This window comes from Dermacentor silvarum, chromosome 6 (assembly GCF_013339745.2).
Source record: "Dermacentor silvarum isolate Dsil-2018 chromosome 6, BIME_Dsil_1.4, whole genome shotgun sequence".
NCBI lineage: Eukaryota > Metazoa > Arthropoda > Arachnida > Ixodida > Ixodidae > Dermacentor > Dermacentor silvarum.
The window spans coordinates 111002421-111026814 of NC_051159.1; the positions used below are offsets into that span (position 1 = coordinate 111002421).

Consider the following 24394-nt stretch of genomic DNA (forward strand, 5'->3'; position numbering starts at 1 on the left):
AACGCCAAAAGGAGGCATGAGTGCTCCTAACCTCAATGTTGCCAGTTGAACAGATTTTCCACTAAATGCAGTGAATTTTAGGAGCATTGGTTTAGCAGCAAGATTTCTTTTAGCAAATAGTGAATTATTTGCAGATATCCAATGAATCTATACAAACACAGATTCTAGAGAACTTTGAATGTTGTTTTAGCAGAAGCTTTGCAAAATAAATGACAAAACTGCAGTGTCTGCCATTCATAGCCAATGCTGCCGTTAGCATAAAGTGTCTACCCAACGTTTTCAGCACACATTATTGTGTATATTAATTTTGTAATTTAATTAATAAGCAGGTTACTGTATAGACGTGAATGAGCCGACACACTTAAACGCTTCACAACACTTAAATGTTCTAGCTCTCAGCACTGCCATCTTTTTAATAGACTCTTATGATACTAAAAAAAAAAAAAAAACAGCTTACTATATCTGATATTACTTCTCATTGGCCTTTTTCATGGCAGATCGTGAGTGGAGTCATAGAAAAGTACTTCCCAGATTCTAAAGTATTTTTACTATTGTTCTAGCATAAATTTCAACAAAAAATGACGACACTACTGTATAGACTCATGTAAGGGCTGCACCCCCAACTTGGCAGCCCAAAATTTGGAAACAAAAATTTCAACGGAGAAGTAATCACGTTCGGTGCGCTGATGCTGCTCTAGCGCATCGACGAATTTTCACGCACTGCATACTTCCGTGTGCCTCTACTAAACGGCGAGAGCTGCGCATTGACCTCTGATGCAATGGCGCATCCATATCCGGGGTTTGCCCAAATACATGCTCAGCTGGCACCATTTAGAAGAAAAAGGTTGAGTCCCGTGTAATGGCCACACTCATCAAAATTGTGAAAAAAAAAAAAAGTGTGGCCCCTTACACTAGTCTATACGGCACTTAGCTCTTCATTGCAGCATGTGCAAATCGCTTCAGGCTCACGGAAGAAGCTTACAACAAAATGTTGAAGGAATTCTTCATTTTGTAAGGGGGAAAAAATGAACAATGTCATCAGTTGTCTTTAGCATTGCTTCATTTAGAAATCCTGCTTTCCAACACTGCACCACCATGTTGCTTCCCTTCTCATCTTCACTTTTGGTTTAAGCATCCAAAACACTGATGTCTCCTTTTCTGTATTTCCATTGGTGATGAATTCAGTAAACAAGAAAGTTTCATAACAAGTTCTTACGTTTAAACAGCCAATTTCTATCCCCTTCAGACAGCATGCTTCTTTAAGACAACAACTGAGTGTTTTATTCTACAACGTACAACATGCGGCATTTCCTCGCCAATTTTGAATAACATCTGCAAGACACAGAGCAAGGTAATGGCATCAACTCTTAAAACCTCAAGTTCTTACATCATCAATTTTTCATGGGCAGACCATCTACAGTGGTCTTAGAAAAAAACAACACAGTGTATTGTGATTTTAAGAAAGGTTCATTCGGAAAAGAAGCCGTGTTAGTGGACAAAAAATGTTTACAAACAGAAGCAACATAATACAGCCATTTTCAGTCCACTTTTTAAACCCTGTTTTCTCTATAGAAGGGTCATGCAAGGGAACAAAATTTTATCTAGAGGTCTTGTTCTTGGTCTTTATTAGTAGCAATGCAGTGACCAACAAAATACAAAAATCTGTGAGCGTGCTTCTTCATAAAGAGACAGAAACAAAGGCTTGCTTGCAGCAAGGGTGAAAGCCTACCTCATGTTGAACGATGCGGTGCCAAGCTCCATGCCCAGGCCAGAGAGGCTGCCATCGAAGTCCGCAGCCAAAGCATCATCAATGTCATCGATCTGCCAGTGGCTCACGGAGGTCATTCCAAGGCCCGCAGCACGCGCACTTCAAGGCGGTGCCTGCATAAGGTTTGACCCACAGTGTGAACCTGTAGCTGCACATGGTGAAACAACATGCTTATTTGCCACACGTGACCCAAAACCATATAACACCAAAGAGATAAATAGAGGAACTCTTTAGCAGTACTTCTCTTAGTGAATGCCTCGCTCAGAGAACATTTCACAGAGCGAACCGGGCTCGCATGCAATTTTTCACTAGCACAGCGAACCCGGTTTCTCTGAGCAAGCCAGGAGATGTCTGTGCCCAGGCACGTCTCAGTGTTTCCTGAGCCTCCATTTTTCCTTGCCTAGCTTCGCTCTCGTGACGCTCTCATCTCACGTTCAGAAATGTGTTGAGGAAAAGGCAAAGAGAGGTGACTTTGGATCACTTCTTCCAACCTGGTTCTTTAAAAAAAGACCAGGACAGAGAAAGTTCTTCACAGTAGTGTCCCATGAAACACGACAGCTACAAGTTAAATGAAATAATCTATAATAGGCCATATTCCATAATTGTAAAGCTAGCTTTTCTGCAAAACAGCATGCCAATCTAATGGCAGTGTAATAATTTTTTTAATTAGTGCATACGTGTACAGTATGTGGGGCTCATAAAATGAAAAATGTAGATGTTGCTCCTATAATAAAATCATATGCAAGACAGCCAAGGCCAGCATGCACAGTTCACTTCTTCCCTTTCATTTGAACACTGACAAGCACTGACATTAGTTGGGCAAATGCACAGTGTGGCAAAGCAAGCTTGTGAATTATTAAAAGGCCTATTAGGCAAAACAGAGCTTACAAGCAAGGCATAACGCGTCATGCAAAATTTCCGACATCCTGAAAATTTTTTCACACAATGCACGCTCAACTCTTGTACAATGATCTGTGCATGCACTTGTTTTTTTAAAAACTTAAGACACTTTGGCAAAAGCAAAAGGCATTAAACATAAGTACTCTTATAGCCAGCACTAATTAAAAAGACTGTTTGCAGATAACTTGAAGGAGAGACAAAACATACCAATTTGGAAAAATTTGGGCTTTCATGTAGCATCATTCATGCCTTCAAAACACCCGTCATGATGGTTTGCTTGTATCGTGAGAGCTCAACCGTGTTACCATCATAGCAATTTTGTTGCTAGATTTAGCGACTTTCTTATCTGGTTAGCAACAAATTTTTCTATTTAGCGAGCGATTACCCATTTAAACATGACAGTACTATTGGCGACATTTTAGCAAACCTTGAAGTTACGAAATTTACTTCAAGAAAGGCCTTCTGGAATGCACTTCATTATTCAAAAACTACATATAAGCAGTCGAAATTGGCAGTACAACACATGGGCTCTATGATTGTGGTCTTCACTGTGCTTGTGCTTCACAGCACTTATCACAAGCTTCGCATTGTGCTCACAAAATAGATGCTCTTTTTTTATTTATTTTTTATTCATTGCAAAACTGATTTGAATGTGTCTTAACGCTGTGGGTTCTGCAGTTACTAAACAAGTTCCAGAGGTGGACGCTTGCAAGTGTACCACTAAATAATTTATTAAGACCTATTGGAATAAATGTTATGGTGAGATACTGAACGCAAGAAGTGAATAATAAGACCTGTAGACCGACTGTAGAAAGGCATAAATATTGGAGCGGCTAGGCTTGTCCACGCAAATCTGAACGCACTGCTTCCATTTCTAATGGCTTTCGAACCAGTCAATACTTCATGGTGTTTTCAGAAAGATCAAGGGGCAGAAGCGTAGTATTTGACCTGTATAAAGGTTACATAATTGTCATCGCTGTGTTAACCAGATGCAACCAAGTCTGTATCACAGAATTTAGTTCTCCTTTCATGAGCAAGTAGAACTAGAAAATATGTAAGAATAATGAGGACCAAGTGCCTCGTCCTGTTAGAAAAATCAGGTTACTCGCAATCTTTTGAGTCACGCTGCATTTGTAACCTTACAATCTGAAGACAAAGGCAGAATTTAAGCAGTCATCATCTGTTATAAAATTTATTAGCGAAGTAAAAGCCGTCCACACACTGCTGGTAAATTTAGCTTATTCCTCATGTGCACGAACACTAGACAAACGTGAAACGTTTTGGTAGATGAGTTATTCCACATTAGGTTATATTATAGTGTTCCTAAATGCCTACATTATTTAAAATTAACTAGACAGTCTTAGTGACAATTTTAGCGGCTTTGCAGCAAAATTTTGTAGCTACTTTTATGTCTTACTTTAGCAACAAGCTCTAAAAGATTTCACACCACTGGAGCTCGAGCTGTCTTTTTATAGAAATAGTTCACTATATAGCGGAAAGATACACAACTTGAACTAGTTGTAACATAAACTCTGACATCTTGTTACCTACATGTGGAGTGAAAAACAAGTAGTATATCCAAGTTCACAAGTGTAAAACTTGACCTTAGAGTAAGACAATTGTTCCAAGTCATGCTGACAAGCACACAGTAATAAACAGAAAGCCTTGCACTACTGCGCTTAGCCAGTGTGCAAGCCAACTGGCATATTAGTACCAATGCAAGCTGTCCTTAGAATGTTAAACAGGCAATATGCTGGAAGCAATGAATTGGTGAAAACACAAGAAACTTACACAAATTACAGCTGTCTCCTAATCGCTCTCGACAGCAGCGATCTCGTATCACCTGCAAAAATAAAGTTGCACGGACAGAACAAAAATTTGGTGTAAAAAAGGGGAGAACTAACAGGGGCAAAGTATTTTAAGCTTTAAGTATTTATACCCTGCCACATGGTAGACATTAGTTATCACTGAAGGCAACTTGCATAAACCTTTTCGATACTAATCGACGCATGTAGTGCCACCGAACATTGCAGGATCGAAATGTTCTTGAGCATGGACGTGCAGCAGTTCTCAAAAAGCACTGATGCTCGTAAATGGCAGTATGTCTGCGGTATTGTATGATCCCGACAATATTAAAATTGCGGGCCTCCACGCACGTGTAATCGCAATGTTCGTATGCTTTACATTCACTGCATCAAGAGCGAACTACATGCGTGATTGCGAACATTGTTTCAACATTGAGCTCGTACGTAAGTTATCGTTAGAACCTAGCTAAGTAAAGATAAATCAGTAACGCTTTTTTAAGATAAGACTTTCATACCACTTGCCTACGTTTTGATGAACGTACGTCTTCTACATTCTCGATCAGTAAGACTGAAAGACGAACACTAGATAAGGGATTCTGAATACTCAACCAGATCGTAATCATGGGAATTTCGCGCTTCATTCTGCAACAAAACATAAGACAGGACACAGGCTCCCGACAAGAATCACAATCGTACAATCTAAGCATTGAAGTCACGGTTGAAAGAAAGCGTCAATACACAAGCAGACTTTCTGTTTCAAGCCAGACTGTTACCATACTTCAGCTAACAGTTGCGACAAGGACACTGTGAAGCCGAGCTGCTCACCTTCTCCGCTTCATCGGTGAAACTGGTGAACGTTCAGCACGCACGGGCGTTACTTGCAACCGGAGATATTCGAATGGTGCAGCAAAAGTTGGACGAGTCACACTACACGGCGTTTCAAGGAGTACGGGAGAGCACCAGCTGATACCACCATGGCACAAAATACAAAGAGAGATGGCTGCTGCAAAGTCTTTTCACGCAAAGCAAGACGATAAATGACAACCACTTGACGCACACACAACGTTGAAATTTCACTGAAGACTGGATTTGGTCATATGGCGGTCAATTTGCAACGGCGAGGACGCGTTGAGTGCGATCAACATGAAACCCCCAGAGCGTACACAAAAATATCAGCATTTACACGTGAGAAACGCTGCCACCGACAAAAGGCGAAACGGCGTGAAATCTCGCAAAGGCGTTGCCGAGGTCAAAACTCCCTTGATTGGTGCTTTGACAACGTCTAGAATACTTAATCATGTTCTGTTTGTTTTATGAACAGCGATGCGCAAGCACAAATTTGTTGGCAAGGCTGCGCAATTTTTGAGCCTTTCTGCGACCCAGTTTTGGTTTCGGTATACCGTTCAACCGACTTCCTGCTAAATCGGCGCAGCGTGTTTGTTGGCCTTTTTGCTTTCGTGTCAACGGTAGCATGCGGCGGTACCTTTACCTAAATGGGGAGCCTTGATCGGACACTGCTCTGCAAACGTTTTAGAGCAAGCGCCAACACTTAGGCTTGGTGTAAATCAGAAAAAATTAGGAGCGCGCTTATACGTAAAACTGAATTAGATCGAACGTTCTTCCTAAAGCGTTAGCAATGTTCTGCACTCACGTCTAATGAGGCGACATATCAGGAGCGACCAATGACCTTGTGCGGATATTTTGGCAGATATTTCCCGTAATTTTGACTCGTATCGTTCAAGTTTTGTGCCTGCTTTAGCAGGCCTAGTGAGGAAATAAGTCGACGAGTCATTACGTAAAATTAATTATATCTTACATCAGCTGTTAGAGCTAAATAGTGCTTGCTTTATTTCCTGGTTTCCTTGTTTTCTTTTCTTTTTTTCTTCCTGGCATGGGAAAAGCCTGTCGCAAGGGGTTAAACATGCATTTCTTCAGGCATGTGCGCAGCTGCAGTTGTGACATTGAATGATGATCATCAACAGCATAAACGCGAATTTGTATTCTTAAGACAGAGCAGGTCGCATGCCTTTGACGGCCCATAGCAACAACCGTGAGAGCTGAGCAGTGTCGCTCCTCAGGCACTGCAAGTAATAATATTCACGTGTCGGTTCAGTACAACATGTGCAGAGCTAGGAACGTGCGTTCCCACGCATACAGTCGATCAAGTTTATTTCGCCACCAGTCTGCACACAAAAAAATGCGCTCGCGGGCTTGAAGGCGCCCCCAAACGACGCATGTTGGTTCAGTATAATTATGGGGAGTTAACAAATACAAAATACAAATGAAAGAAACGTAGAACGTTTGGCACTACTGCGGATTCCCACCTTAATTACTACTCATCTTCAGCTTTGCCAGCGCAGTGCCAAGATATCGTAGTAGTAGTAGTAGTAATCATAATAAAACGAGGGAAGATTAAAAGTGTTCAAATAGTATTTTATTTTCTAATTTATTGTCATACTGATTTCGACATGTTATTGTGCCCATTTTAGTATTTGCGTTTGATATACATCTGTTATAGGCCCAGCGTTCAGCAAGAAAAATAAGAAGCGCGCCGGACGCGAGCGCATGTATGTTTGAATCGATTTATGAAATTACAGAAAAAGGAGGTGTGGGAGGGGGGGGATCTTCAAATACAGGTTCTTTGGTAAACTGCCCAAATACCAAACAACCGCGCAAAGCTCCTGTACACGTCGTGTCACGTAATAATGATGGGTGATGCCAACATGTTTATTTGTTTCTCTCATATCAAACAGTGTTTCGAAAAGGCACGTCATTGAGCACCGGCAGAACAAGACATGGCTTGTTCATTATTATTGCAAGGTACAGCATGTCACCTCGAAGAGCCTTTATCGAATAGGAGGGATAATTGAAAGGGTGTTAAATCTTGCGGAGTAGACGGGTTGCAAAGCTTTACGACATGTTTCATATGTTCTGGCATGTAAAGCGACTGCCGCCCCCACTCCAGGCGAACAATCACTGTTTTCTTTTTTTTATTTATTTTTTATTTTTTGCGTGTGAGCACGGGTTTCTGAATCCTTAATTATCACAACTGTCATCGGAGAACGTCCCCACACATTCTTTTTCAAGAATGGCGGAAATGCTGTATACTATAGTGTTCGTCCTGAGCTCCAGTTTCCTATAATGTCGTTATTACGTGTGAAACGAAGAGGCCATAGTCGAAAAGGGAGAAAAAAAAGAAAGTCAGGCTTGTCATGGTTTTCATAATTGTACGTGCTTTCTTTTCCCTTTTTGCTTTATCCGCACGTGACGCGCGCGCCAGGAAGTCCGGGACACCATGCATGCAGCCAAGCAGAGGCGGTTTTTCGCAACCACGCGGTGCGTTCGCGCTTGGGGTGTCCCACTTTGGTCGCCATTGGCAGCTCGCTAAAAGGAAGCCGCTTAAACGATGCGCGCGGCCCGTCTTTCCTTTCTCCTTCTCTTTTTTTCGTTAGGAGAGCTTGCATGATTTCCCGCGCTCATTGCCTCTGCTTCGACGTGCACGCATATTTGAAGAGAGTTCATCTTTCAGCTGGTTGCATGTAGGAAACTCGCGGAACGACCGTCTAACACAATAAACGTTAAAGAGTTGTTACCTTGATTTGGGGCGGAAGTGTAAGAAACGTGAATACAAACAGCCGGTAGATGACAAACAAAAGACAGTAGTTCACAGGAAGATAGACGGTTTAAGTCATGTGCTTGAACGAGGAATGTCGCTGGAGGCGATGTTGCGACGGCGGAACTTGCCTTCGTCAGGACAGCAACTAATTTCCTTGATTGGCAGCATTTATGCACGCGTAGCTCACACTTCACCACTCTCAATGGGGTGGAGGAGATTAAGCTAGTGTGTAGCTTATAGGATGAGCCAACACCACCAGTCTAAATAGTGTTGGATATGCCAAACCTGCAAGTGCGCGCTTCTCTCCGAGCCTTCTTTGAGGCAACCAAGATGGCGGACCTCGGGCTAGAATCGTAATTAAAGTATCAACGTGCGGGTCAGTGACATCAGTCCTGGCACCGTCCGTTCCCCGCAACGTCCAAGGTTTCAAAACGCGGTTTTCAGCTTTAACACGCGCTACTATAGCCAACTTGGTTATGGAAAGCTAGCTCTGTGGGAAAGCCTGCTTACAGACTTTTGCATATCGTCGACTGAGGGGGAGGGGGGGGGGGAGGGGAGCTACGTATACATGAACGCTGCCAAGCTTCCATGACAAAGATAAGTTCCCTTGTTGAAACGTTGGCTATAGCGACAATACCTGTTTGTTCAATGTTGGTCACAGGTAAATGACAAGTGGCACCAGATTCGAGACCTCGTGTAAGCGCCCCTCAATCGGTATTTATGCCCATACGTAACACTGGAAGGAACCGATCGGAACGGTGAGCGTGTGTTTGTCTTGCATAAATGCGCGGTCACCTGCGGACGTTTGCAGTATCTATTGTGTGCTAGTGAGCAACATATAATTGTTAATTTACCCCCGTCTCAAGACAGAGATTGGCAGAAGAAATACCGTAACGCCCTCGTCGGCATAGCGAAAATAAGATACCCCTACACTCTTACATTCATGTATGGCGTACGTAACCTGCAAAATGTGCCTTTCGTACACCCTTGAATGTTCTAAAGGTGCAGATTGGGCATTTTCGCCAGAGTTACATCCTTTCAAAAATTGCCGATAAGAAGGGTGTATTGTATGGAAGGGTGTCAAAAGGGCGTCAAGGGTGCATTGTATGGTACGCTATCCTTAAGGGTGTAACACTTTTTTACAGTGTGGCGCAATTGAATGCAAGACAATTCGATAATGTGCCATGCCAAATAAGCGTTTTCCGGTTAGAGCACGTGCACTGCCTTTTTGTAGGTTCTTTCTCCACATGAGGCTATAGCCTGTGCCTCGCGCAAAAAAGAAAGAAGAAAGAAAAGAAACATTAGGGGCAGCTTCACACTAAGTGATGCGAAGACTGGGCAAACAGCAAAGCTGGTGGCCCTTCCCTAGCTTTAATTAACTTTGCTTTCCTTTGTTTAACTTGGTTTGGTTTGGCTGGTTTTGGCGACCGTGTGTAGACTTCGTGCGAACTTTCAAATGTGCGCGAAACTGTGCTCTCTCTATTTTTTTTCTCTCTCTCTTTTCATCCTTATACCCCCTTCCCCCAGTGCAGGGCAGCAAACCGGACGTGCGTCTGGTTAACCTCTCCTGCCTTTCCTCTCTTCTATTTCTCTCTCTCTCTCTCGCACTATTTCCCCGTGACGTCAGCGTTGACCACGACAACGCGTGACCTCGTCAAGTGGGTTGTTTACTTATTAAGAAACGATTACTCTGTGTTCGTAACATTGATAATTTATGCTTTATGAAAACTAACTACACGACACTTTTACTGAGGGCCGGTTTCGGGTGTTGTACCCCCCCCCCGCGTCCAGCCCCACCAGTCCAACGTGTACCTTCAGTGCTCTGTTCGCATGCTCATTATACAATTGAGGAGGTGGCTTAAGGTCAAATTTGCCTGATTAACAAAAACACTCTATCACTGTCTTGTATGTATTCATTCACGCTTAAATTACTGTGAGTAAAACGCTGAAGAAACAACATCGGCATCATCCTTGGTCTCATTATTATAATTATTAGGCAATTTATTTGCTGTTGGATTCCTCTGGCTAAAGCAAAGAAATTGCATATTATGCAAGGTGCTTGCTTCAACCCCCCCCCCCCCCCAACCACAAAAATTACCCCCCCCCCCCCCCTGGCAGAGATCCTGGGTGCGCTACTGATACGATCACTTTTCTTCAATGTTCTTGCGAGATTTAGCCATTTCCCCAAACCCTGCTTGTAAATTTAAACTTCGCAATGCAATTTGCACTCAAACCACTTGTTTTTAAGCGTATTTTTCAGACAAATTCATTTCGTTTGTTTTTTTAAGCAGCATTATATATATATATACATTGTTTATTTTGAGCAACCGTGGCCTCTTTTTTTTGTTTGCTTATTTCAAGAAGGCTGTTTGATTGTTGGCCCAGCTTCATCTGGTAACCGGTGCAAGTGCGTGGCTCACCTATGGAGATCACGTAGTAGCCGATTAATGTGCAACCCACATCGGAGCATAAGCACTGAAGATCCGCGAACATGATTATTGGCGTGATTGAAACTCGCTGGTAAACACTGCTGTAAAATAATGTGCAGTCTAAATGGTAGCTGCTCCGATGTTGCACGTAGGCAGCAGAGCTATACCGCACGAACACGCAAGTGTTAGAATGCGATACGTTAACGATCGCGGGCAAAATTTAGTTTAAAATTGGAATCATAGGAATTCAAACTTATTGCCCACGGATAAATTACAAACGCTGACGGTCAGGCTGAAGACGTCAGTGGTGATATTGTCTGTTCAATTTGTTATAGGGTGTGCACTGCTGCGTCTCCGGGAGCGCCATCTAGAGAGAGAGAGAGACTAGAGAGAGAGAGAGAGAAGTTGCATAGAGCGCTATTTTTGCTTGCCTGCAGGGAGTCATGTGCACAGATGTGCACTACAATGAAAACGAGTGTGTGTGTGTGTGTGCGTGTGTGTGTGTGTGTGTGTGTGTGTGTGTGTGTGTGTGTGTGTGTGTGTGTGTGTGTGTGTGTGTGTGTGTGTGAGAGAGAGAGAGAGAGAGAGAGAGAGAGAGAGACATTATTTATAAACGATTCATAGTACTTGTCATCCCCGTCATTGACCAGCTGGGTCCACGGTCATCCATTGGGCTCAGTCCGCCTGAATAGACCCTTTATATAGTAGTATATGGTGGCCATATACTGTCGGGCGTAGTTCTAGCAGTACGTGGAGCGCTGCAGCTCTCCCAGGTGTATGGAAAGGAAGGTGGGATGTTTGAACGATTCGAGGAGAGAACGCGGAGTCACTAATCCCCAGTGAGTACGCGGTGCGTTGAAGTATACTTGACATATACGAGACATCGGTTTGCAGTTTTCTGCTTGACACAACAGTACGTGCACGGCAAGAAGACGTTGATCCGGGGCATTCCCATTAGGTGGGCAGTGAGTTGGAGTGTTTGACATATGCACGTGCCTGACAGTCTGTTTTGCAGTTTGCTCTCTACGCAGCAGTTGCACGCGAGCCAAATGACACGCGGCTTTGCAAGCCAGTTCATGATGGCAAGCGGCAGCTTGAATATTATAATCCATTACTTGCGTTGCCTGCGCCTGGGAGATCCGTGGCACACCGCTGGACTTTGACCGGTAATATGAAGGTCACCAAAGTAATGCATATCGGTCCTTCGAGTTAACCAGTACAGTCGTGCACGTTAAGCTGCAGACTATATCATTACAAGTTATACCATGCGAGCAAATAAACGTTCGTTCCTCGGCGAACTTCGAGTTCGTTATCTTTGAATTTCGAACTCAAGCTTCCAAACGGCAGTCGTTTATATGCGCCGCTCCTCCGTCTAGTTTATGCACTGAATGGAAATAAATGAATTGATCGAACTTGAACAACGGCTAATTAATAATTACTATGCATATTTCGACGATCCAGGTCAAATTAGTCGCTGTATAATGTACAATTACCGCACCCCCCGCTCCCCCACTTCACCCCCCCCCCCCAAAAAAAAAAATATATATATATATATATATATATATATATATATATATATATATAGTAAGGAAAGAAAAGAAAGCTTTGCTCTGCAACGTACATCCTTGAAAAAAAATATTTGTTGCCGATTTTGAACTCAACAAATATTACAAAAAAAAAGTATCACACCTTCTCTTCAAAGAGACACTTCTCGCAAGTCTTACGTGGCTTGACCAACGCTTTTTTCAAATAACTTCGCTTTTACTTCCGCAGGGGCCACAATCCCAGCGTGCATAACGCCTCCGTCGGCCTTTGTCTTGTCTCCTCGTTTGCGCTGTTTCGCAAGTCGACTACGATAGCAATTAGTGCAAGCCCGTGTTCTCGTCGTTAGTATAGCTGCACCCGTGCTTAATAGAGGTACGTAGTGTTGTGCAACGACAACAACAACAACAACAACTCCAACACGCACCACGCTCCCTGTGCGCGATAATCGAGAAATAGAATCAGAACAAAGCGCAAATCTTTCACCACAGCACACCTGTGAAATGCCAGCGTGGTATATGGGTTGCGTGCAGGTGTGCATGTGATGCATATAAAAATGCGACCATTTTAGCGCGCATCTGCAGTTGGGTATAAGGAGACGTTGTACGGTGTATCCCAAGTGCTTTCGAAAAGTTTGTTTCAACTGAGGTTTCGTTCCGCTTCCGCGGGTGGTTCTCGTTTTGTACTCACGTTTGTGTATTATTATTATTATTATTATTATTATTATTATTATTATTATTATTATTATTATTATTATTATTATTATTATTATTATTATTATTATTATTATTATTAAATACGAAGCATTTCTTGGCGAACATTTGTCACTTTGACAGTATCTGTCTATCTATCTAGCCGCCTACGTCTTTGTGCTCTCATGGTCGTTTCGTTCACTTGGCGTGTACTGAAATTGGCATAGTATGACAAAAGTGTATGACGAACATAAATAATAGGTCATGACATGACTGCCATGACATGCGTGTCATGTAGGTCATGAAACAGCCGCCTACGTCTTGGTGCTGTCATGGTCGTTTCGTTAATTTGGTATGTACAAAAATAGGCATAGTATGACAAGAGTGTATGACGAACATAAATGATAGGTCACGACATGAATTTCATGACATGCGTGCCATATACGTCATGAGAATGACCTAGCGAAAAATGATTAACACTCAAAAACCACTGAAATGGGTTCGGATGTGGGTACTAAGTGAAAGAAACACTAAAGGATGATTGTAGAAGTCATAGACATGACCATGACTCTGAAAAAATGAGAATGACTCAGAGAAAAAAGATTAACACTCAAGAACCAATGGAATGGGTTCGGATGTGGTATTAAGTGAAGGAAAAGGCTAAAGGTTGGTGGTCGAATTCAAAGTCATGAGCATGGCTGAGGCTTTCGCCTTATGGTCTCTTAGGCGTAGATAACAAAACTCCTGAGAACTCATATGACATGAATTTCATGACATGCGTGTCATGTTGGTCATGAAACAGCCGCCTACGTCTTGGTGCTCTCGTGGTCGTTTCGTTAACCTGGTAGGCTCCCCGCACACTGCTTCGCATAACATCGATTCCGACAGGGCATGGGATCTGCCGGTTTATTATTATTATTATTATTATTATTATTATTATTATTATTATTATTATTATTATTATTATTATTATTATTATTATTATTATTATTATTATTATTATTATTATTATTGAATTATCGCCCAATTTCTCTTCTCTGTGCTACGTCCAAGATTTTTGAGCTTGCTCTTCACAACATATTGTCTTTTACTGTGAAGAACTCGCTCATTCCGAATCAGCATGGATTTCTCACCGGCCGCTCCACTATCACAAATCTCGCAAGTTTCATGACACAGATCTCCACGCCGGTACTGCAAAGGGGGCAAGTTGACACCATTTACTGTGATCTCAGCAAGGCTTTTGATGTAGTCAGCCACTCGCTGCTTCTGATCAAGCTTACGCACTTTGATGTTGACTCGTCAGTTGTGAATCTCTTGCGCAGTTATCTTCTTGGTAGATCCTGTTATGTTAACGTCAGTGGCCAAACGTCTTCTTCTTACATGGCAACTAGCGGCGTCCCTCAAGGATCAGTATTAGGACCACTCCTTTTTTAATTTTTATTAATGACGTTCTTTCTGTTATTCGGAACTCTTCTTTCCTTCTATATGCCGATGACATCAAGATTTTAAAGAAAATTCACACTGTTGATGACTGTCGCGCCCTGCAGTCTGACCTGTTTTCTTTTTCTAAATGGTGCAAGGATAATAACCTTACCTTGAATGCTGCTAAGACCAAAGTCATGACTTTCACACGCAAAACAGCAAGTATTTCTTTTTCTTATTCTGTAGATTCTGTGCCGTTGTGTAAGGTCTGCGAGATCAATGATCTTGGTGTACTTTTTGATGCAACCTTGCACTTTTCGGCTCACACTAAACGTGTTGCAATGCGGGGTATGCGCTCTCTTGGTTCTGTATGCAGACTATCGAGGGAATTCAAGTCTCCTACACCGTTCCGCAAATTATACACAACCATCTGTCTTCCTCAACTCGAATATGCGTCGGTCGTCTGGAATGGCTCATCTAGATCCAACAGTGACATTATAGATCGTGTCCAGAAAAAGTTTCTAAGCATATATAATCACCGCTTTGCAAACCTGGACATTGCACCCTGTACTAGCACTGTTGGATTGTTGTCATTGCCCTCACTTCGCGACCGACGGAATCGCGCTGACCTCCTGTTTCTCTTTAAACTCCTTCACGGTAACCTCACGTGTCCCGAACTTCTCGGCTGTGTCATGTTCCGTATCCCACGCAAGATCACCAGAGAACATAGACCTTTCCATGTTCCTGCCTGTCATCATGAACACTCAACTGTTCACAGAATACAGAATCTTTATAACACTTACTTTCGTGAACTTGATATCTTTCATAACTCCTTGTCATCGTTCCTTTCCGAGCTTTGCCTTGTGTTATAATTTCATGTATTGTTCAAGTGCCCTTCTCCTCCTTTTTCTTTTGTATTTACTTTGCGCTTTGTTGTCGGTACTCTCTTCCTTTCACAATTTTTATTTTTATTCATTTATTGTTTAATGATTTTTCCCTGAGTGTTTTGTTTTTGGTTTGTAATGTATGCGTGCGCCAGCACTCAGACCTTAGGGTTGTTCCTGGGCACGTTAAATAAACATGATTGATTGATTGATTGATTGATTGATTGATTGATTGATTATTTCATTTCGCGCCATCCACCTGCAGCTGTGTTACAAAACGTCGATTCTATATAGCCATCGCCACACAGTACGTGGGTGCTTGCAATGCGTTGTGAAAGAAGTGATTTTAGTATATAGAATATCTTGTCAGCTGCAGGGAGTTGAATGATGGCGGGAGTACTTTTCTTACGTTTGTGTTGAGAGGACATTAAGGGGGAGAAATAGAACTGGGCAGGCCATGCAATGCGTAGGACATCCGGTGGTCTATTGGAGTTACAGAATGGGTGGCAAGGGAAGGGTAGCGCAGTCGAGGAGGGCTGATGATCAGGTGGTGTGATGAAATGAGGAAATCTGAAGGCGTAGGCATAACTTGGAACCAGCTAACGCAAGACAGGGGCGATTGGAGATCACTGGGAGAGGCCTTCATCACTCAGTGGACATAAAGATATGATGACGACGATGATGGTGAAAAGAAGTTTCGGCCCTCGGAGAGAATAAGTGCTTCACAGTCGGGAGGCCGAGTCCGTTTCTGGTAGGAATGTAAGCAGAGCGCAGTGAGCCTGGTCGCGTCGAGAAGCACAATCACTCGGATACAGGCATTCATTGAAGCCAAATTGACCGATATTTCTCATTTCATCCAAATAAACCTCACTCGTTCCTTGAATTTTTCCTTTCTGACTGCAAGTATATATTGCGCGTCAGCCTGCTGCTGCCAACGTTCCGTCTTCAGTTGCACTTCTCGCTCAACCTTCGAGACCGTGCGGCTGCCGCATGCGTTGAACGCATTCCCTCGGCATCGCGCGCGGGCTTCTGTAATTGCTTTTGTAGCCGACCTTGCTTGCCGAAGAACGAGTAACGGCGCGCCGTACGCTTGCAACTATGCGATTATCCGATCGACAATGACGTCACGCCCCACGTAGCCGTGTGAACGCGCGTGCAAGGTATACCACAGCCCTGTTTCATCGCGCCATGCATGTACTGCTGTGATCGCTGCCGTGCCTTCCCTTCGCAACCTAATCTATAGGCACGTCACCGGAAGCATCCCAGGGGTCGCCATTTCTAAAATTATTTTTAATAAACTTTTCTTTTTGTCTCTTCCTTCGCTATGTGCACGTGAACGGAGCTGCTTCGCAAATTGAGAGCGCGGAGTTGACACCTGACTACAGGACGGTAACGGTAATTACAGCATTCTCTTCAATGGCAAGCGCTGACGTCGAAGAAACGAACGCCAAACGTTCGTGGTGGTGTGAGGGACCGTCTGCCATTGCATCGAGCTTTGAGGCACCTTCTTTATTTATTTTTCCTCTCAATCTTGCGTAAACACTGAGTCACATCATCAATACATCACGCCTCAAAACTCACGGGCGTTCTATTAATCGGATGATGTTAGCTAGTCACAATGGAGGAGAGGAGGAGAGCGCGTGCTGTGAAAGAGAAACAGAAAGAGCCAAAGCAAGATTGGTGTACTTAACACCTTCCCATCGAGCGCACGCAAGAACACTGGAAGTTGAAACGTCCGTGGGCTGTGGCAGAAAGGTGGCGGTGAAAGTTCTCTGGGAAGGCTGAAGGTTGAGCACTAAGTGAGGAGGCCGGACGACTACAGCTGAAAGAAATGAAATGGAACGAACCGAAAACTGACGCATAAAGCGAAGGGAGGTGCGAATGCACATGTGCAAAGAATGTCGTGCTGTATGATTTCACGGATTTATTTTAGGGATTCTTTAATCGATGATGTTCAACCTCTCAAATCAAAACCTAAGCTATGAGAGACGCCGTAGTGAACGGATATCCAACAATTTTGACCTCCTCTTCAACACGCACACAACCACCCCCACGCGAGAAGGTATCCGCGTTTTCGCGCTGAGCCCCAAGACGCCGTAGCAGCTTTCACATTTGTGAGTATTCATTTATTTACTTTTTTTCCTCTCTTTCTTTGCCGTGATTTATTGAATTTTACAGCGCCATACTGCCATTAGAGCTGGAATTTGCCACTCGGCTCAACGGATGATAGAAAAAAGTGAAGAGAAAGAATGGTTTGCAAAATGCCAAGCACAAACACATTCGTGATAGGCAACAACAACAACAACAACAACAACAACAACAACAACAACAACAACAACAACAACAACAACAACAACAACAACAACAACAACAACAACAACAACAACAACAACAACAACAACAACAACAACAACAACAACAACAACAACAACAACAACAACAACAACAACAACAACAACAACAACAACAACAATCGCTTGACTAGTTGAAATGAAGTCGCACGATAACGAGATGAAGAGCGCGATAGTGCCTTCTCCTGATTTTTTTTTTTACCGTGTACCTTATTTCCTCTCGTTAATGATCCTCACTCTTATCATTATTATTATCATAATCATCATCATAATCTTGTATGTCCACTGCAGAACCAATAACCCCCGTCTAGTGATAGCCGATTTCTTCCTGCACCCGGAAACATCCTATATCCTCGTAACACCTTCTCTTCCTCTGCCATCCTCTATCATGTTTCCCTTCCTTTGGCAAAAATTCTGTTACTCTGATAAATTCAGATACAATTGGAAGGCAAACTGGATAGCCATTAGTTTAGTTGAGATTGGGAGGAAGGACTGACGTTGGGCAAGCCATGTAATAAATGCATAGAGCAAGATAACCGTCTCAGAGTTACAGAATGAGGTCTACAGAATGGGAAAGGTCGTATAGTAGAGGACGGCCTCTGATTAGACGGTGTGAAACAAAAACTAGGAAATTTGCAGGCACAACACGGCGTAGCTGGCAGGGTAATTGGATATCGCTTCGTCTTCCACTGGACTTAAATAAAGCGGGCCGCCGCCGCCGCCGATGATGATGAATACTCTAATACGTTTCTGCATGGCGTGCGTTACCTGCCCGACACGACTTCTACTTAATTTAGAAACGAACTCAGCTAACCGCTTTTGCTCTCTAATTCATACTGGCGTTTTGCTGTCCCCTAATATTACGCATATAGTTTTCCGTTCCATCGCTCGTTCGGCAGCCCTTATCTTCTTTTGGAGCTCTGTTGTGACCCTGCAAGTTTTAGCCCCACAAGGTAGAATACACTGATTTTATGCTTTTATTTCCAATAACATTGGTAAGACGCCGTGTCCGCCCATAGCCACCACAACCAATTTTAATTCGCTTGGAGATTTCTTTCTAATGGTCGCGATCGTGTGTGAGCCCTTAAATAACCGTACTGGTACACATACTAGAGAGACTGGCTGACAACGATAAACAATTGTTTCTTTGCTGGGATAGTGAACGTTACTTTAGCTTGCTGATTAAGTATAATCGTCAAACCTATTCTTTGACTTTGCCGGTTAAAGTCCTCATTTGTTTTCTTTTTTTTTTTGCAAGTCATATCCAGCGCTTGCTCAATAACAACGTCATTTTCTAAATATGCTTCTGAGATGCTACCATTTAATTCTTGCATCCAATGCTTCACAATCTTGCAACTTGAATTGTTCTTGCAACCAAGAAGTAAATAGCAATTGAAAGACATTGTGCCTTCGTGTGACACCATTCTTAAAGGATATTTTGCTGCTTATTAAATTTTTTAACAGTCGTGGTAGCGATATAACCTGTTAGTACACTTATTAAAATATTTACGTATGCTTCTACATGACTGCTGGCATTTTCACTCAGTCGAATGTTTCATTGCGATAGGAATTATATGAACACTCCAGGCAAACTTCCACCGTCGTCGTCGGCGTCGCCGTCAGGTTCCTATGAAGTCCAAGTGCGATAAGATCGCGGCCACGTGCCGTATGCTCTGGTGCGAGCGAATGCTCGCGAGGGTGAGCCGAGAAGTATGGTGGCTTGATACGGCGGTGTCTCCTCGCGCTCGCAAGGGAGGAAGGCGAGGAGGGTGAGCGACATCACGCGTCCAAGGGGTGGAACGGGGAGATGTGCGCGCGCTAAGGTGGGGAGGGTGGGGCGGTTAGTTCGCATCTCGTCTTCTACTCCAGCTGCAGCGGCTGTAGCGCGTCCCCACATGTCCTATCTTGGAGGCAATCTGCGCTGGGTTCGAAGGCTAGTCGACCAGATATAGCTGACGGCTTCTTGTCCGCTGTGCTCTCGCGCGCCTAGTTTGCGTTGAAGCGATAGGCAGCACGAAGGGGAATTCGCTCACCGCTGTTGCCGCTCTTCATCACGCCAGCGTTGTGACAGCGAGTGTCAGCGGTCATCGAGTGAGATGAGTTCGCGATTGCCTGTGCGCGCGTGACAACGTGCTTGTTGATTTAGTTAGTAAGCGAATGTTTACAGCAGTTTATCCAGCTGATAAAACGACTAACCTTACTGCGTATAGTTGTTTAATAATTTGCTATCGCAATCAAGGCTTGGCCTTTCGAGCGAAACTGCGACTTTTTTTTTTTTTGTAATCGATGAAAGCCACGCAGAAGAGATGTTTACTTTTCTGCAGGCTAGTCAAACACCTTATTAACGATACGGATGCGTCATGAAGTCGAATATATTTCTGTATAGCCAGCTTGTTCGCCTGGTTGAATCAAGTCAAATGTTGTCCTGACTCTAATCGAATTTACCTTCGTTAATATTTCGTACAATACAGCAAACGAGCTAATGAACCACGATTAATTATTTACACTCTGCTTCTTTTATTATTGGCACGAGCACCGAATGACACTGTTTGATTCTTGCACAGCAACTTCCGGTTAGGGACTGACTTCCGGTTTGCCACGGAGGTGGGACGAAATTAAAAAGTAAACCACAGAAAAATAAAGACCGTGAGATATCGATGGTTCTACTTATGGTTGATGATAGATATGATATCAGAGCACAGGTTTAGTACAGTAAAGAGCTAATTAAGTGTCAGAAAAAAGAGAAACAATTGCTGTACACGTACCAAAGCACACAGTCGTACACTTTAGGTACCCATCGCTTCAGTACAGGTTCCCGTGAAACTTCAAGACCAAAAGCGACGTCATCAGTGACGTCACACTGAAACCAGGGGCACCCGCTCATTACTAATTAAAATAGAAACAAGCTAATGAGAGCTACGCACCACTTCACACCGAGTAAACGCCTCCCTAACACAGCGGAGGGGTGACGTCACTCCTTCCTCTCTCGCTTCTCCTCTCCCGGCGGGCACTTGCTCCGTCGCTCGCTCGCACGCGCCAGCTGCGCGCGGGCGGTCGTTACATGCTCTCACGTCAGCGGCCGAAGGGCGCGTAAGGTGCGCTTCGTGCGCCGTCTGCTAGGGGGCTAGGTGTCGCGCCCTCCTCGCACTCCCCCGCCTGCTCCTCTGTGCGTGGCTGTTTCCCGCCCGTTCCGTTCGCCATAGAAGTACACGACGAGGACGCTGGGCCAAGTGTTGTGTACCATCGCGTTTCCGACGACGAGGACGCCGGGCCTAGTGTGGTGTAGTGCAGTGTAGTTTACATCGTTTACATCAAGAATTCACCAGCATTCTCTGTGTCTGTGTCGTACTTCACTTTATAAACACAATATTAAGACAAGGAAAACACAAAGTTAATACACTAGGGTACACCAGGGTACACAAAGTTAATACACCAGGGTACAATACACCAGGGTACACCATCGCCGAGGTGCGAGTGCCACTAGCAGACACCTAAGTCAAGGATTAGGGTTGTATTTCAATTCTAAATAATGTTATATTGAAATTATTTCAAGTTTCTAGTACATTCTACGCCACATAGCATGGCGTAGAATGTACTAGAAATGTCAATGTTTCGAACGTCACCTTTTCTCCACTTGTTTACCAGTTTCGACTGCTTCGCCAATTCGACCGGATCTCTCGAGTTCTAGGCTTCCATGTTCTGTGGTCTCTTTATCAGGTATTTTAATTGTTATGTGGGCAAGCCTGCTCGTGCTTGTATTGGTGCCTTACTATTGTCTGACAATTACGCATTATAAAAGCATTTTCCTGAATATATCCGTCGTTCCCTCTACTCTATCCTCATTCTCCAGTTGTGAAGCCTCATATTCGTTTGCAAACTATGTTTCATGAATTCCTCTGCTTTTCTCCTGATTGCTACCATTATGACTTGCCTTGTCTTGGCCACTTTTCCCATTTCTCTCTTCATATACAACTCTGGATCTGACTAACCTGCGATCACAACAATACTAATATTTGTACCAAGGTGAAGCCTACTTAATTTCCTCTTTACCTGTTAAGGCTTCTCCAAGTCCACTTCCGATTACTGAATTTCCCGAAGAAGGTACTTGTTATTCGCTTTTGATTCCTGTCCGCGATATCGGCCAACGTATGTCCTCTACTATTTAAAAAAAGTCGATGCCGCAGTTTTGAAATGCTTGCGGTCCAGCCTGTCTATACCTCACATTCGCCTCGAAATCGCTTATGGCTACACAGTACTAAGCTTTGACTATTCTCATGGCTAATTCGACTTCCCTAGAGAATAACGACAACCATTTATTTAGGGTACCCTTATTTGAAATAGGAACACTCCGGCGAATGAGCTTTCCTGATGGGAGTGAACCCTTGTGACTGACGCTTTTCAAACGTGGTTTTAGGAGAGCTGTTTTGTGCCACGGTCATCTGACTGCCGTCCGTGTCTGCTCGCTGGAATTGTAGTTCATATACTTTCACATATTGCTGAAATGCGTTTTCCTTTTGAAACGGGAGCCACTGAAGTGTTTTCATTTGTCGGTATTTTATAATTCATTGATTCATGATTTCGTTCGACGCCGATTGCAGCCATGATGTGACGGCGATTATCATTATTGCGACAACTGCAACCTCTGGCGATGGCACGAATGCCACTGGAAATGCCTGTCAGTGCTGAAGACGCGGCGCAAACTGTGTTGCTAAATATACGAAATATTTGTTAATGCTGCCGATCTGAATAAAAGCTTTAACATCTTAGTGTGAAAGTTGGCATACTTGATATTGCAATCACCATTCGCTGCTATACATAAATACGAGCTATACTGGGTTGGATAACGGGGCCGTTATCATGAATTTAAACCTATTTCGGTCTAAGAAACTTGACTAGTGTTTCTTAGCAGGCATGACAAGCGGTCCAAAGGCAAACAATTGAAGTAAGGTCTCACGCTCCCGCAATTTGCTGTGATTGCCAACCGCAGCACAATACCAATATGGCGAATTGTTTTGTGGCTCTGTTTGTGACCAACTATCTACGGCTGAAGTGAGGGATGGCGAAAGCTGACTAAACGCATTCTCTGTCAGTAGCAAATGGAACCTGGCACCGGGCCGTGGTTCAAGGGTCTTCCACTATCTATCTCGTCGCGCACTGTGCTTCCTTCGTGGTGTGGACTCACACCGTTTGACAATGCTTTGGTATTGCGGATGATATAAGGAAAGCATAATTGGTCGAAACAAACTTTTGTGTGGTCCGCGTCGTTATGTGGCGTGCCCTAAGGTGCTCTATAGAAGTAGACTATAAAATAGCTGTTCAAAGCAGTAGGCTGGGACAACGTTGCACTGTCACTCGCGACTTCCTTGCTAATTCTTAGGATTAGTGAAAAATATAATAGGTTCAAGGTCAGCTTACGGTTGTGCATCCCTTTGTCAAATGCGGTAACTTTCTTTTCATTGCGGAATCGAGCACGCAATTAAAACAAGCGAATGCAGAACATGTGCATTGTACCTGCGGAACCTTTCTAGTACTTGTGTAGGCTTCAAATAGCAGACGATTTATCTAACTGCCGGTAAAACTTGACACTTATCCACGTGTCCGTTTGAGAATGGCAATCGGGCACCCTCAGTTAAACGTCCGCATGTCATGTGTTCTCCGCCCTTGATGCAAGCAAAAAAAGAAAAAAGAAAAATCGTGCAAACATCTTAGCACAAATATTTACGTCTATGATCAACAGGGCAGCAACACCAGCCAAAACTATTTTTTGAGACTGTGTGTACCCCTGCTGCTGGGTTATTACAATTCACGCTAAATGTTACCGTCTCGCCGAAGAAAAAAGATAACTTTCATGTAAACTATTTGGAAGTTGCGCGAAGCATTGACAGCGATGGTAAGGTTTAGCGTTGCACGCACTTGAACTACTTAGACGGTCTTCTAACTGCACGTTGGTGCGACGTGAGGGCGGGACGTAGCACTCAAAACAACTCCTGCTGCGCAGAAGGAACAGTGCCCTAGATGCTACCAGGCGTCTCACAACGTTGGCGTGACGAAGAGCGCCGGTGCAGCGCTGGCCGGTAGTAGTGTTGCAGGCGTCGTACCTCGGCAGCGCACGAGATGAGACCGACGCGAAGCCATCGGCGTTAGTCAGCGCCGAGAGAAATGTTAGATAACGTTAGCTTGACGTTTACTGCCCGGTCTGCTCAGACCAGCGCATACAAAGATCAGTTCTGCAGGAACGCTCATGCCAGCAGAAGGAACACAGGACGTACCCTGGCTCCGCCAATGTGGCGAGCTGAACATAGCGTTGACGTACGACAAATTCGCTGTATAGGTCGTTGCTGCAGCTAAACGCACTCCGCGCATCTGGATGCCTTCAAAACATCCGCGATATATAGGAACGCACGACAATGCCGACGCTGACGACGCAAACGAGCCTCGATTTTTCGTATAATTGCTATCGAAATAACAGCAATTGTCACGCTCGGAGTGCACCAGCAGTGGGCCCGCTCTGACGAATACAAAAGACTAGGGCACTAGGGTGAGTTCAGACTAGGACAAACTTAAAATGGTCCCGACTATTTCTAATTGTTTTAAGCGGAAATTTTACGAGAGGTGGGCAAATGTCTCTGTAGAAAGGAATAAACCTTTGTTTTCCGAGACGCAGCGTGCATTTTCTGAAAAGAATGTTGTAATTCACTGTAATTCAGACGATAATTTTTGCGACTTACAATATTGAAGACACCCGCACGCCGGCACGCAAAGAAAAAGAGAAAGGAACAAGTAGATTAGACGAGCGCTGGGCACCGACTGAGTTTATCATGAACTGAGTTGGAACCTGCAGTGCTTGCAGAGTTTACTTGTATCTTTATCTGTATGTGTGTATTAGGTTCGCGCTGCAAACATGAACGCAACGTCCAACTCAGAAGAGGTGTCAGTTTGACAATTACGTCAGTTGTTTTTAACAAACCAACAACCCACCGGATGT

The 24394-nt window shown here is 43.8% G+C and overlaps 1 protein-coding gene across 5 annotated transcripts in view; it reads right to left on the reverse strand.

Moving 5' to 3' along the window:
- LOC119455847 (transcription factor CP2-like protein 1) overlaps window positions 1–24394 on the reverse strand; it is a 148685-nt gene that overhangs the window by 62543 nt on the left and 61748 nt on the right. For 3 of the 5 annotated variants that reach the window (XM_037717357.2, XM_049669361.1, XM_037717355.2), the window contains exons 1-3: window positions 5299–5670; window positions 4460–4511; window positions 1730–1881 (exon numbers count right to left, since the gene is read on the reverse strand). In XM_037717357.2, coding sequence (XP_037573285.1) covers window positions 1730–1845 — 116 coding nt within the window. In that variant the 5' untranslated portion in view covers window positions 1846–1881; window positions 4460–4511; window positions 5299–5670. Of the gene's footprint in view, window positions 1–1729; window positions 1882–4459; window positions 4512–5298; window positions 5671–24394 lie in introns of those variants that run through there. The other 2 variants (XM_049669360.1, XM_049669359.1) reach the window with 2 other exon arrangements.